Source organism: Artemia franciscana, chromosome 19 (assembly GCF_032884065.1).
Source record: "Artemia franciscana chromosome 19, ASM3288406v1, whole genome shotgun sequence".
NCBI classification, from domain to species: Eukaryota; Metazoa; Arthropoda; class Branchiopoda; order Anostraca; family Artemiidae; genus Artemia; species Artemia franciscana.
The window spans coordinates 9,988,276-10,003,891 of NC_088881.1; the positions used below are offsets into that span (position 1 = coordinate 9,988,276).

At 35.7% G+C, this 15,616-nt stretch overlaps 1 protein-coding gene across 2 annotated transcripts in view; it reads right to left on the bottom strand.

Annotated features, from left to right (window-relative positions):
- The window catches only part of LOC136039273 (diuretic hormone receptor-like), a 214,200-nt gene that overhangs the window by 169,141 nt on the left and 29,443 nt on the right, over nt 1–15,616 (bottom strand). For both annotated transcript variants that reach the window (XM_065722850.1, XM_065722851.1), the window contains one exon: nt 11,597–11,851. In XM_065722850.1, coding sequence (XP_065578922.1) covers nt 11,597–11,851 — 255 coding nt within the window. The remainder of the gene's footprint in view (nt 1–11,596; nt 11,852–15,616) is intronic.

Here is a 15,616-nt window from a genome sequence, read left to right on the forward strand (position 1 = left end):
TTTCTTTATGATTCTTGATATTTTCTTGCAATTAATCTATTTAAATGTGTTTACAACAGGAAATTATAACATGTGTCCCCATTTCTAAATTTTAACTGTAGGTAATGGAGAATTTCCAAAAATGAAGAAAGATATTATCTATAATATGAAGCCTTATCAATACCTTCAAAAACACGCTTTTTAGGTATTCTCATTTGTAAAATTAAAAGAAATACGAAATTACCCTCACCCATAGATTTACTCTCCATGATTCCAAAATTTTAGAGTTCTCCACCCCTAAATTAAAATTAGTCTGGAATGCCCCTTATGCTTCGTACCTTTTTAAAATCATAAGAAGTTTTGTTACTACCGCTGCAATCTTAATAGTTTTTGGAGTTTCTTCATAATCTTTTATATTTTCCTTACATTAACGCCTTTTCTGTGCTTTTGTCGACCCTTCTCTCCGAAATATATTTATCTAATCACGTCCGCTGAGCTAGCTTAAATATTTTCAATGCGCATTTTGTGCTTCTTTCCATCTCTGTGATGATTTTGAAGCTGAGATTAATAACGGTAAAGACAGGCAATTAGTATTTGGTCAGTTTAATACCTACTCTAGAGGATTAATAGTACTAAGGCCTCAGAAACCCTTAATAACCTAGTCCTTGGGGTTTTTTTCTATGGTAAAACAGGGACACTTTTCTTATTTCCTTAATTGGATTTCTTAATTGGATTGTCTTTCTTAATTGTGAGCGGTTGGATAATTTATAAACGTTTAGGGATTTTGTTTTATTCTTCCTTATTAAGGGCCATACGTATTGACTATCCACCAACAGATAACTATAGGTATAACTCAGATTTAGACAATACCTCGTCGTATTAGCTAAAATGGTTAAACATATAGTTTTACCTAAAACATCGTGCTCAACGAGGGCCGCGCATGGTGCAAAGATTTTTAAGGGTAGTAAAACGTAATTTCACTAGGCTGAAGTATACCTTACACCAGTGGTTTTCAAACTGTTGTACACCCACCCCTTAGGGGTATGCAAAATTTTTTATGGGGTACTTGGCCAGCCAGCAAAAAAAAAAAAACCTTTAGCTCTAGGACTGAGAATTTTATTTATATTTTAGCTATAGTTTTCATAGTACCTGTAGCTGAGAATTGGTACTAAAAATATTTTGTGGGTAAAATGGGGTACAGTGTCTAAATAAGTTTGAGAAATAATATAAGTTTGAAAAAATAACAGCCTAAATCCTGTGATATTTACCTGAAGGTAGAGTGAGTAACTCCTCGGCTGATGCTAGTAATTAGATTTGACCATTTGGAAAGAACGGCTGTCATTTTGAACTGGCTAATATAGTAGCCATTAGTCTCGATCAAAATAGAATTAGCAGTATAATGGACATATGATGCTTGATAATTCGGGGCTCTTGGGCATAATTTTTACTTCAAACAAATTGATATTTAAATTACTTGCAAGAGATTTAGTAAGGGGCGATTTGTCCAACTTTTCTATTAAAATAAATCTGTTGAGAGGAACTTTGACCTTCACCCTTGAGGATGAGCTGATCAGCCCCCCTCTCTCGTCTTGAAGGACATATTTGTGTGTTTAGATAATTTGAGCAGAACCGATATCTCCAAGTTTTGATCTGGTTCACGGTGCTCTCCACCATGAGCCTAATTTTTACATCAAACAAATTAATATTTAAATTACTTCCAAGAGTTTTAATAAGGCGCAACTTGTCCAACTTTTCTATTAAAATATATCTATTGAGAGGGACTTTGACCTTCACCCTTGAAGATGAGCTGATCACCCCCTGCTCTCGAAGGACATATTTGCATGTTTAGATAATTTGAGCAAAACCGACATCTCAAAGTTTTGATGTGATTCACGGTGCTCTCCACGATGGGCCTAATTTTTACATCAAACAAATTAATATTTAAATTACTTTCAAGAGTTTTAATAAGGCGCAACTTGTCCAACTTTTCTATTAAAATATATCTATTGAGAGGGACTTTGACCTTCACCCTTGAAGATGAGCTGATCACCCCCTCCTCTCAAAGGACATATTTGCATATTTAGATAATTTGAGCAAAACCGACATCTCAAAGTTTTGATGTGATTCACGGTGCTCTCCACCATGAGCCTAATTTTTACATCAAACAAATTAATATTTAAATTACTTTCAAGAGTTTTAATAAGGCGCAACTTGTCCAACTTTTCTATTAAAATATATCTATTGAGAGGGACTTTGACCTTCACCCTTGAAGATGAGCTGATCACCCCATCCTCTCGAAGGACATATTTGCATGTTTTGATAATTTGAGCAAAACCGACATCTCAAAGTTTTGATCTGATTCACGGTGCTCTCCACAACTGCAGCTGATGCTAGGTTTTTCAACAGAATCTAATTGGGAGATCTCATTTAAGAATAATCTGATTTGCTAGTTTCAAATGTTTTTCGGCCTATATCACCTATAAAATATATGTCCAATGATGAATCGAACGCTTATTAAACTTGCCGATGTTTCTTTTATATTCTTCATTTTATACATTAGTTTCTTTTCAAGAAAGCTGGGTGTTGAAAATAAATCACTTTTACTGAGGTTTACTGAGGTTTTACTGAGGTTTACTCAGGTTTACTGAGCTTTCAAAAATTTCAAATAGATCAAACTCAAGTAAATGTAGTTCTATATTTAAAAAAACAAGTTTTTTTTTAAAAAAGTATGGAGCAACATTAAAACTTAAAAAGAGCGGAAATTGTTCCGTATGTGTATGGGGCTGTCCCCTCCTCAACGCGTCACTCTCTACGCAAAACTTTGACTATTTGTCACAACTCTATTCTTTGAAACAATAAAAGCTCTAGCGTAAAGAGCGAGGCGTTGGGGAGGGGACACCCCCTTTCATATAAGGAATAGTTCCATTTCGCTTTAAGTTTTAATGTCGCTCCTTACTTTCAGTTAAAAAAACTTGTTTTTTAAATTTAATTTCTGAACGTTTTTCAACTAATGAAGGTTCAAATTTTGCTCACCGTGAATGAAAAATTGAAATAAATATGCATATTAATTTCGGCAGATTTATCCCGTATATGAAGGGTAGCCTCCTCCTCAATACCTTGTTCTTTACGCTAAGGCTGTTAGTACTAAATAAAAAAATCCTATTCTAATTGAAAGGCCCCCGTGTTTCAGTAAGGTATTAAGGTTCTAGTAAAGAGTCAAAATTTAGTGTAAAGAATAAGGTATTGAGGAGGGACAACCCTTCACATATGGAATCATTTCTGTTCATTTTTAAAATAATGTCGATTAATTTGGCTCACCCTCAATGAAATATATACCTCTCTCTCACAGAAAACTCCTCCAAGGAATTCTCATCCAACGTAAAGTGCACCCTTCTATCAAGTTCCCTTCAGACATTTCCATCCTGGCTGAGAATCCCCTCTACATGTAAACAGTTAAACTTAATTGTAAAGAATAAGGTATTGAAGAAAGGGCAACCCTTCATATATGGAATAATTTCTGTTCACTTTTCAAAAAATGCCAGTAAATCTGGCTCAACCTCTATGAAATATACCCTCCCCTTCACGAAAAGCTCCTCCCAGGAAATTTCATCCAACGTAAAGTGCATCCCCCATCAAATTCCCTCCAGACAAGTCCATCCTGGCTTAGAACCCCCCCCCCTGCATATAAAATTGCTTGTGGACGATTCCGCCTGAAAAATTCTCCTTAGTATTCTTTCATTTGAATAAGGCTTTAATCTCTAGTTGGTTTCCTGATCACTCTAGAAATGCCTTCTCCCGTGGAAATTATTTTCCAGAAAAAAAACACGCGTAAAAAAAATCCCCTGGATAATTCCCTGGAACACATACAAATGAAAAATTTGGCAAAGAGAATATGAGGCAATGAAAAAGAATTTCGTACAGTAATTCTGTCAAATCCCCCAGTGTAATATCTCCCCTGGAGTATTCACCCCCAGAAACTTCCCTCCCCCAAGAAGATTCTCCACATAGAAATCCACGTCAATCACAGCCCCCCCTAAAATGTCTGTACACTTCCTATTAACAAATACTATGCGTAAACAATAGGTAAATTTCATAACTTAAAGGCTCCCCCTCACTGACTGTAGGGGTCATTTTACACCTAAAGACATACTTATTTGATCTTCAAACAATATTGAAGAAAATAGCTATCTCAAAATTGTCATAAGATAATTTTTGGAAAAAATGGGTTTGCGGAAGGGACCCAGTTGCCGTCCAATCTTTTTGGTCACTTAAAAAGATGATTAGAACTTTCAATTTCCGTTATAAAGAGCCTTCTCCAGATATTCTAGGGCCACTGGGTTGATACAATCATCCCTGGTAAAAACAAAAATAAATAAATAAACACACATACGTTATCTTTTTTCTGGTATTAAATAAAAAAACAACAAGTTATTTTAACTGAAAGTAAGGAGCGACATTAAAACTTAAAACGAACAGAAATTACTTCGTATATGAAAGGGGTTGCTTCCTCATTAATGTCCCACTCTTTACGGTAAAGTTTGACTCTTTCTCTCAACTCTACTTTTAAAACAGTAAAAAACTTTAGCATAAACAGCGGGGCGTTGATGAGGAAGCAGCCCCTTTCATAAACGAAGTAATTTCTGTTCGTTTTAAGTTCTAATGTTGCTCTTTACTTTCAGTTAAAAAAACTTGTTTTTTTTATTTAATTTCTGAACATTTTTGAATCAATGCATATTTTGATTTTGGCTCTCCGCAGAAGAATAATTAAAACGAAATGTGCATATTTATTTTTTGGCTAAATGGCTTTCTCATAGTTTTGATCGAATGATTTTGAGAAAAAGGAGCGGGGGAGGAGGCCTAGTTGCCCCCTCAATTTTTTTGGTTACTTTAAAAGGCAACTAGAACTTATAATTTTTTACGAACGTTTTTATTAGTAAAAGATATATGTAACTTACAAATTAGCTTACGTAACAAAATTCTGTATTCCCATTCTTCTATTACGTATATATGAGGGGGTACACCCCCTCGTCAGTATCTCGCTATTTACACTAAAGCTTAAATTTTATCCCAATTCCATAAGAATGACCCCTGCATCACAAAAGCCGTAGAATAAAATAGTTGAAATTAATAAAAATACTTTAGCGTAAAGAATAAGGTATTAGGAGGAGGTGAGCCCCTCATATGCGTAATAATTTCTATTCGTTTTAAGTTTTAATGCTGCTCCTTGCTTTCAGATGATCTTTTTTAAATAATAGATGATCATTGTTCTTTTTTAAATAATGCTAGTAAATCCTGCGCTCCCTTCATGGAAATTTTCATCCCTCATGACATATTCCTCCATGAAAAGCTCCCCCAAATATCCCACTCTCTTTAACCCCTCCCCCAACCAAAAAATCCCCCTGAAAACGTCTGTACACTTCCCAATAACCATTACTATATTTAAGCACTGGTCAAAGTTTGTAACTTGTAGCCCCTCCCACGGGGACTATGGGGGAGTAAGTCGTCCTCAAAGACGTAATTATAAGGTTTATCGACTATGCTGAATAAAATGGCTATCTCAGAATTTGGATCCGGTGACTTCGGGAAAGAAATTAGCGTGGGAGGGGGTTTAGGTGCCCTCCAATTTTTTGGTCACTTAAAAAGAACACTAGAACTTTTCATTTTAGTTAGAATGAGCCCTCTCGCAACATGCTAGGACCACTGGGTCGATACGATCACCCCTGGAAAAAAAAAAAACAAATAAACACGCATCCGTAATCTGCCTTCTGACAAAAAATAAAAATTCCATATATTTGTAGATAGGAGCTTGAAACTTCTACAATAGGGTTTTCTGATACACTAAATCTGATGGTGACATTTTTGCTAAGATTTTATGACTTTTAGGGGGTGATTCCCCATATTTTCTAAAATAAGGCAAATTTTCTCGGGCTCTTAACTTTTGATGGGTAAGAGTAAACTTTATGAAACTTATACATTTAAATTTAACATTAAAATGTAATTCTTTTAATGTAGCTATTGGTATCAAATCAATATGCCATTCTTTAGTGTTTTGGGTACTATTGAGCCGGGTCGCTCCTTACTACAGTTCGTTACAACGAACTGTTTGAAAAATACAAAATTCTACATTTTTGTAGTTGGAGCTTCAAGCCTTTTTAGTTTGGAGTTCCCTGATACGCCTAATTTGATGGTGCGATTTGCTTTGAGTCACCATTCTCTGACTTTTAAGGGATGTGACTTTGTCAAACATAATTGTGAAAGTATAAAAAACTATTGTTCCGAAATATCAGTTTAGTACTTACAATAGGCCCTATTTTGCTGGGGTGTTGCGATGTCTAGTAATGGATTGACAAGCTATTAAACAATTGTTACATAATGTCTAAATTCTTAACGCCAATTTTTTACCTTCTTATACTATGTTCGTCCAAAAGCTTTAAAAGTGATAGTGATAAATTCTAGTTTTTGTTCAGCTAAAAGCGATTCAAAAAGATAACAACTGATTCAGAAGATTGCATGCCCAAAGGATATTAGTACTAGAATCTATCGACAGAATATTATTAATCACTAAAAATTTCAGAAGTTGCTCCCAGGAAGATTAGTGGTTAATTTTAACTTTAAATTTGTATGCTGAAGATGATGGATGTTATTCAAATAGGATTAGTCAAAAGTGATGGATGGTGTACAATGGAATCCATCGGATTTTCAATAGCAAACTTTTTTTTTTATAATTCTCTATCGTACCCGATACAAGGAGGCACTTACTCCCCGCCAGATGGTGTACTTCTCAGATTGTCACATGTACCACATAGCTCCGCCAGGCTTCCTAAAAACACTTTGCACATTTCCCAAATAACTTCACACAGTTCCACCACGAACAAATAGAAAGCATAGTGTTCATGTTAATTTTTTATTGGTAATGAGATGATCATCAGCTAATATCAGTCGGCCTGTATCCTTGGTAACTAGACCAAGGGGTGTATCTGCAAAACTATAGTTTTTGAGTAGAATAGATTCGAAGGGTCTAAACGTTGCCAGCTTAAATGTTTTTGAGGTAAGCTAAAAACACCATCAGTTTTATACTACCTAATCCTCATTATTGGCATATGTGGAAGACAGACTACATAAGGAGGGTCGTTTTTTACCCGGAACAAAACCCGCATTAATCCAAGTACGCAGGACCTTTTCTACTAAAGATTTCTTGTTTTGGCTTTCCGTTGCACATATACCAATTAACTAAAATACTTCACCCTCCTCCACCCTAGTACAAGACAAATCTTTGTGTCTTGTCTCTTTCGTTTCAAGAGAGTTTGAAAAACTGAAATGCAAGGAAAATATGTAATTTAAGATATATATTTCAACCTTAGGGGAGGGGGGTTAAAGTGAATTGCTATTAGAAATGATTAGGTAAAAGTAGACTAGAAATGATGAGGGCCACGAGCAAATAACTAAAAAATTCATTTTAAATAGAGGTAGACGTATAAGGGAAAAGATCCGATACTCTGTTTGGTCTGATAACCGACAATATTTCAACCAGAATCGGCACTACTTCAGCAGTTGAGAAATTACCACGGATAGTGGAGGTTATGGTGCTTCTCCGTAGCTGGTTCCCAAGCAAATTAGTGCATAGAGAACGACCTCCACGTGCCTCTGGATATCTGGCTAGCCACCGGAGAACTAAATGCACCTAGAGACAGTTGGACTAGAAGCCGTCTATCTGAAACTTCTATTGCTATGAATGGAACCACAAATCAAGCCTTGGATATATCATCTCAAGCTCCTTCTTGACTCCGGACCATCCAAGGACGATACTCTCTGAATATCGTTGAACAAAGTGGCATCAAAGTAGCCACCTGGAATGTTCTGACACTGAACCAACCCGGTTCAATACTCCTATTAGCCAAATAATTAAAGAAATATAAAGTTACATCTGCTGGAATCACTGAAACACATCAATCTGGTGATGGTGAGGAGCATAATGTTGAAGAGCCCACATTGCTCTGGTGGTCACCAGAAACAATGAGGCACTGACCTAGCGCTAAACACTGCCACACACAAGGCACTTCTGTCATTCACACCAGTAACACCCAGGCTCTTGAGAGCAAGGGTCAATGGTAAAGATGAATTTAAATAACCATCATCACCTGTTACGTCCCCACAAATGAAGCCGAGGAAGAAGATAAGTATGCCTTCTATACCCTTTTAAGTTTTGAGCTCTCATCAATACCTCTCCATGACTCCCTTGGCCTTCTAGGATATATGGATACTAGCGTTTCAAATGAATCTAGCCTGTGCGATTTTACTGTTGGACCCATAACAGTAGATAACATAAAAGACAACGGAGAGAGAATCCTGAACTGTTCTCTCGCCGACAATCTTGCCATTGCAAACACATGGTTTCAGAGACCCAACATAGCCAAGCACATCTGGTGCAGCAACGATGTGTCAACGAAGAAGATACTCGACTATATAATCATACACCGGCGATGGCTGTTGTCTGTACAGAATTTTGGCACCTATCATGGTGCCAAACTTGGGAACACCAGCCACCGTCTTGTTGCAAAAAAAATCAGGCTTCGCCTAAAAGCTACAAAACCCAGCCAGGCAGCTTGGGAAATTGATACCTACCATATCTAGCAAGACCCTACTTTGGCTAAACAGTATCGGGTCGAAATATCCAACAGATTTAAGGTCCTTACGCAGTGGAATGATAGTGAAGGTGTATGGAATAACTTCGAAGATAATGCTCTTCCAGCTACAACTAGAGTTGCTGGACTGATGTAGCGTAAGAAAAAAAGACTGGATTGTCAGCGGATCCCTTGCCATTATTGACCGCAGACAGAAAGCCCGCCTTCACGGGTATATGACAGAGTATAGGTTATTAAATGAAGAGTGCAACATCATTTTGCACAAAGACAGTAAGGTATTTAGTGAAAAAAGCACGCGAGCTCCAAAAGGCCATAAAAAAAGATATTGGAGCCATATATAAGATCCTCCATGAGCCCTTAAGTCAATACATTCAAACTACATCGCATCTCCACAACACCAATGGTGAAAAAAAAATTATGACCAATCACAGTGCCTCCGCAAGTGGGAACATCACTTCGAGAAGCTACTATACTCAGACCCACCCGACCAAATTTAAAACCAGATTACTGCTGCTACTGACAATACTACACCTGCACCCGATGGCACCAAACTTACAGCAGTAGAAATTAAAGCTTAATTACGAAAGCTGAAGAACAACAAAGCGCCGAAAGTATTTGGCCTGACATCAGAAATCCTTAAAAATGGCGATTTATTCACGACTCTCTGGCTAAAAGGACTGTCTGATACTCTTTGGTTTTCTGAAATGATGCCATCAGACTTGAAGACAGGTTTATTTTTGTCAGTCCACAAGAGGCGTGGAAAAGCTCTGCTATATGCACCAGGCAAACTTTTCACCATGCTGCTCCTCAAATGGGCAAAAAAGCACCTCCATCCCATTCATCGGCACCAGAAATCTGGGTTCATGCTTGGTAAGTCGACTACTGAGCAAATCCATACAATTAGACAGCTAATAAAGAAAACTCTAGAATATAAAAGGAAGGCATACATTGCCTTTGTCGATTTTCGTCCTGCTTTGGACTCTGTCCACAGACAGTCACTCTGGCTGATCCTTCAACCTGCTGGTGCAACTAGTATCCAAAATATCCTTGGGGAAAGTGTCCTGATTTGTCAAGGAGCTAAGAAATCAAGGGAGAGGAAACCTTCGGGAGTCAGTCTTTCTATTATTATACTTTCAACCTAAGCTAAAGATTTCTACATTTCTTACTGAATTTCACACCCTGGGCAGCCACTGGGGTTGACGTTATGTGTTGTATGGTTTGGTCATTAGTCCAACTGAAACGAGCTTAACTGAATTAGTAGTGTATTGTTTGAAATTTTGGATGCAAGTGATAGTTTATACTGCAGTTGAGGTAATTTAAAAGGCTTTATGAAACAATTTTAAAGCCCATGTGAGCTACAGGTCTCTGTATTCCACCGTTACAAATAAAAGACTCTCAAACAATCTATCAAATTTGGTTTTCTAGATTTGATATGGGTCTCAATATAAAGGCTGTTTTTTTCCTAGATAGGCCTACATTTATATACCCTTATCTCAAATTCAGAAATAACTGGGATTGGTCTCTTTTATACTAGAGTTGTGTTCATTTTATCTTACAGGTCACTATTTTCTTTTTAATTATTTTGTTGCGACGAAAAGATTGCACTGTTGTCTAATATATTGGGAATAGTTGTAATGGGCTATATATTAGCCCCCTACTGAATAGGAAGAGGGGGGTTTAAAATGGAGCAATGCGTCTGTGTAAATGAGGTAAGTAAAAGTTTATATTTGTTTTAAAGCAGTTTTCTGAACTTTCAAAGGTTTCTCTTCTAAAGACCCCGTTAATCGGATTTTTTTTTCTGTTTTATTAGTGGTGGCAAAAACTTGAAATGTGAGCGGAAAATTTCACCCACGGGTGAATGCACTTTTGCCAAAATACTATTTTTATGATGGCACCTGGCACCAATTTGGTCAGCAAGTAAAGGCTTTAAAATCATTTCTTAGAGCCTTCTAAGTCTTACCTGTCGTTAGAGTTTTTAATTTTGTTCCTTTACAAATGCACAAATATATTGACATCGATAAATTGATTTTTTTTTTTCCTTGTTAGGTACTTCAGAAGAAGTGATTTGTTGGGTATGACACATTATTTGATCAGCTGAAAAAAAGAAGGCTGGATATATCTCACGTAAATATACGTAAATATCTCACGTAATAATATCTCACGTAAATATCTCGACAACATATTCTATTTTATGTTACTTTAAGTTCTCTAGTCATTGAGGGTTTAAGGCTTGATTTTTCTGATGAGCCAGAAAAATTTGTCTGATCTTTTTCCTACTGCAATATAATCATAATTTAGTTCAAAATGCATATTTGGAAGGAAAAAGTACTGGTACTTAAAATAAAAATTTTTTAATGCTGATACCCCGCTCCACATACCATAAACGAGAACTAACTATCCTACAGTTGCAAATACTTCATGCTTTTATAAATGCTCTAGATGCAGCTATGCACAAAACATTTTTTTTTTAATTATAATAATCAGTGTAGAAAAATAGAAACAAAGAAGATTAGGGTACTTTCTGGGCTGGGCGGGGTATGACTTCGGCTTAAACCATATGCGTAAATGAGTTGTTTTGAAACCTCATCTCTTAGCTAATCCAGCTGGCGAAATGCATTCATACGACAAAATTAATCTAAAACTGAAAATGACGCAAACTCGATTTTACCCTTCTAAGAATAGAATAAGAAATATAAAATTGGAGTTGTACAATATCAATGACGGATCCATGTAGGGATTTGTGTTCGTGTCAAGCCTATAAATCCTTTTAATTCTTTAAATTAACCTATACCCGTCATATAGTGAGATTTAACTGGAAAACAAGCCAAACTTACTACCATGATATACAATAAAAAAACATTTAGCATTTATTAAACTCCGAGGAGGTATCAACAAAATGAAATTTTCACCGATAACTTCTGGATATAGAGCAGAGATATCCAAGATGAGAGCTAGTAAATAAAACTGAGACTTACTTGAGCTGTCATACGTAACGCCTCGCAACTCTTTTACACAAGGTAACACTGAAATAGTCCCAGCTGGGGTAGTTGGCCAACATTGCACTTTGTCAAAAGTCCTATTGCAATGGGGCCCTTCTGCCAGTTCAGGGTAGGGCTCATCCTTAAAACGATAATAACAGTTTAAAAAGTCTAGAAATGTCACATCATCACCGCTAAGAATGTCAAACTCGGCATGGCGTTTCAGCTGCTCCAGAAGATCGTCGGTTAAACCTGCAAAATATATTTGACAAAATAAATTAGATTTACGATGTAAATTTCGAATCAACGAAAATTTTGGTAATTCCTTAAAATACGTAGTACCGGGAACCCAGAGGCTTCGCTGTTGGATCCCAGCACGGCTACACGGTAGGCTTTTATATATAGAGGTTAAATTGTCACTTGTCTTCTAACCGCAGACAATAGGAGCCTGTTCTTGATGTCAAGACGTCACCATAGGTTTGATAAAACCACAATAGGAGAAATACGAGCAGCTCTTTAAAGTTGTAACCTATTTGGATCGTTTTTGTGGATATAAATGTCAATATGCCAGTTTTAAGAAAAAATACTATGTAGCCGCTCTCAAGGCCGGGTTCTGGCACTCCACAGGCTTCAGAATATGTTTGATGTATCCTCCCTGGGAAAAATACTCTTAATACATATAATTTTAACAAAAAAATATTTTAAATAAACAAACGGTTGTTCGTTTAAACAATATATATATATATATATATATATATATATATATATATATATATATATATATATATATATATATATATATATATATATATATATATATATATATATATATATATATATATCCATATCTTGCGGGGCATCAGAGTTTCTAACGAGTTATTTTTCGATGTGTTACTTAGCTACAATAAAACTAATAGTTATCAATGTTTAGATACTAGCTGCAGATCAATAGGTGCATAATTTCTGCGAATTTCCCTTGTGAATTATGTATTGCGAATTGAACATAATTCAACGAATTTTTATGTTATAAAAAATGACTTAAGTAATTTTAGATACTATATCTCGGTTCTATATTCACTCGTTAGGCCAAACTTGCTTTGTAAAAAGGAATGTTGGGGAAAAAAAGAAAATTGGCAAGAGGCTAAATTTGTAGTGCGACTTGGAAACTTGTTTAGAGTTGTCAAACACAACATTTTGCCACTCCTTTAATCCTCTTTTTGAAAAACTGTGGTGTGTTGACACAGTTTCATCAGTATCCATTTAACCTAATCCTAGAAAGCAGGACCAACTTAGCTTAAATGACAACAAACTGAATTTAATAGCATTTATTGATATGCAGTAGGCCTAGGACCCCTGATACATAGGGCCAACACAAGCTCACGTGCTATTTGGCACTTTTTTTAATTACGTATTGAACACTGAAGATATATAATATTCTCAATCGACTTTTAGTTTAATATATTTGAATTGTTGGTATAGCTGGTGCCCGTATTTCATAAATTTCAGTTTTGTTTTAAATAGAAGGTCAGCAGGGCTTGCAAAATTAAATATATAAATATATATATATATATATATATATATATATATATATATATATATATATATATATATATATATATATATATATATATATATATATATATATATATATATATATATATATATATATATATATATATATATATATATATATCTACTGTTAATTGTCTTTACAGGGTCTATAAGCAAGGGAGATAGCAGTATGTCGGGGACAGGAGAGCATTCCCTACTCTCTAGGATTTGGTCAGAGAATCTCCGTGGGAGGTTAAATTCTTGGGACCTGAAAATATGTTTCTTTACGAAGGATATTTTTCTTCTGCCTCAATTGCTTAGAATGGTAAGCTGGATGTAAAAACGGGGAAAAACACACTACCAAAATGAGAGTAGTTAAAAATAAAAATGAATTAAAAAATTAATGTTACTTCTCAACATACTCACCTTAAAGATCGAGGCATTTAGCAATTTAAAGATTGAGCCATATTTTTCATAAACCTCTAGAAACAGTCAGTCAAACAGGCACCCAGGACATTCCACAGACACTTTTTCTGAAAAATATCTAGCAAATCATCCTCCATCTTTTGAAGTGCCCAAGTATGGGTGCCATACTTAACCATTTCCATCACTGTAGTTTCTAAGTATCTAATTGGTTCCCAATCTTATCCTCCTATTCTTCCACTTTTTCAACTGTGGATAAATTTCCTGCGCCATGGGTATTCTACTTTTAGCATATTCAATACCCTTACTGTCTTTACTAACAATATAGGTGAGTACAGCTGTCCAGTTGCTATCTTCTTATTAGCCATCTTCTATTAAAGCTATCCTCTTATTATTCGACGTCCCCTCTTCACCTTCACTTATTCCCAGTCTTAGCGACTTAGCTGTCTAAACATTAATTTTTACATGTAGACAGGTAAAATCGATTGCAAGGCAAAGGATAGCTTATTCAATCTAATTGGTAAATTTTCGTTTATAGATCTCTGGTTATTTTATTCAGTGTCTTTTCTCCTGTTGCAGAGTTTACTTTAGAAGGTTATATTTTGTTTAACTTTTGCTTAAAATCAAAAGTTTAAAAGCTTAAAAGCAAAAGAAATATTTGCTTAACTTTCGTCTTTAGTTTTGCTATTGGCTGACAAAATCCTCGTTTTTTCACCTATTTGATTTTTTCCTTTTTATTATTTCCTCTCTTAGTTTCATAAATCATTAATTTTTAAACCTGGTCTTGCAAAACCTCAAAATATTCATTCATTTTACTAACAGTTTCATCCAGGACGCTGAATTCATCAGCATATTCCATATCTAGGAGAGTTTTACTTCCTCATTTGATTCCATTCTCTCCGATAACCTCTGATGTGCTCCTTAGAACAAAGTCTATCAAAATGATCTCTATAAATGGAGATAGAACACAACCTTGCGTAACTCCTGGTTCAATACGAAACCAGCTATTAGTCTCAATTCCTACCCTAACCACAGCAAAGTCATTCATGTACATAGAACTAATCACTCCTATGCATATATCTGGTATACAATGCAAGGATAAGACCTTCACTAAAACTCTTCCATGGGCTGAATCAAACGCTTGCTCAAAATAGATAAAACTGAAGACTAAAGCGGTTATATGGCTCAGGCACTCCTTAATTATTAATCTAAGAGATAAAATTTGGTCGGGAAACCTATTCTTTATGTTAACAAAAAATGTTGTCTTTTGAAAACTTACATTTTTCATTCAATTTTTTAAAATTTTTAAATCTACATTTGCTACAAATATGTTAATAGCTTAAGCATAAACAATTGCAAAGTAAAACAAAAATAGCCCTCTTGTCTTAGGAAGCTCAAAGGTTGTACACCTTCTTCTGTTTGTGTTGAAATTGGCTCGTTTTAAGTTTCAATTGCTCTTTCGTTTTAAATCATATGTGTTTTAGAAATAACTCAACTATAATAGTAACTATAGTAGTATTGCTCTATAGTAGGTCTGCGAGCAAAGATTAGAATATTAGAAGCTATTATTAGATGGCAGTGGTCAAGTATGCTTCTGAAGCATGGTTGCTCCTAAAAACGGAGGAAGATTTACTAGATGTTTTCAAGAGAAATTCCTACGGATTATTTTGGGTGCCTGACTGACCAACCGTATCTCAAACATTAAGCTGCACGTAACAAGTTCTCGTTGAAACTACTAATATTTTAGTACTACTGCTACTAACTCCTTGCAACACCAAGCAACCTGAGGCCAACACCACTATGCACCCTCCACGTTCACCCCAATCTGTTCAAATCCTCCCTCTGTAAACCCTCCCAAGAAGTAACCACTTACCTTAAATCTTTCCTTACAACATCATTCCATCCCAATGGGGACGAACTGCTTTTCGCATGACCCTAGGCGGTTGACCGACAAGGAAAGTCTTTGGCAATCTGTGATCCTCAATTCTTAGAGCCTGTCCTAGACATCTCATCTTTTATCGCATTAGAGTCCTAGAAAGCGGG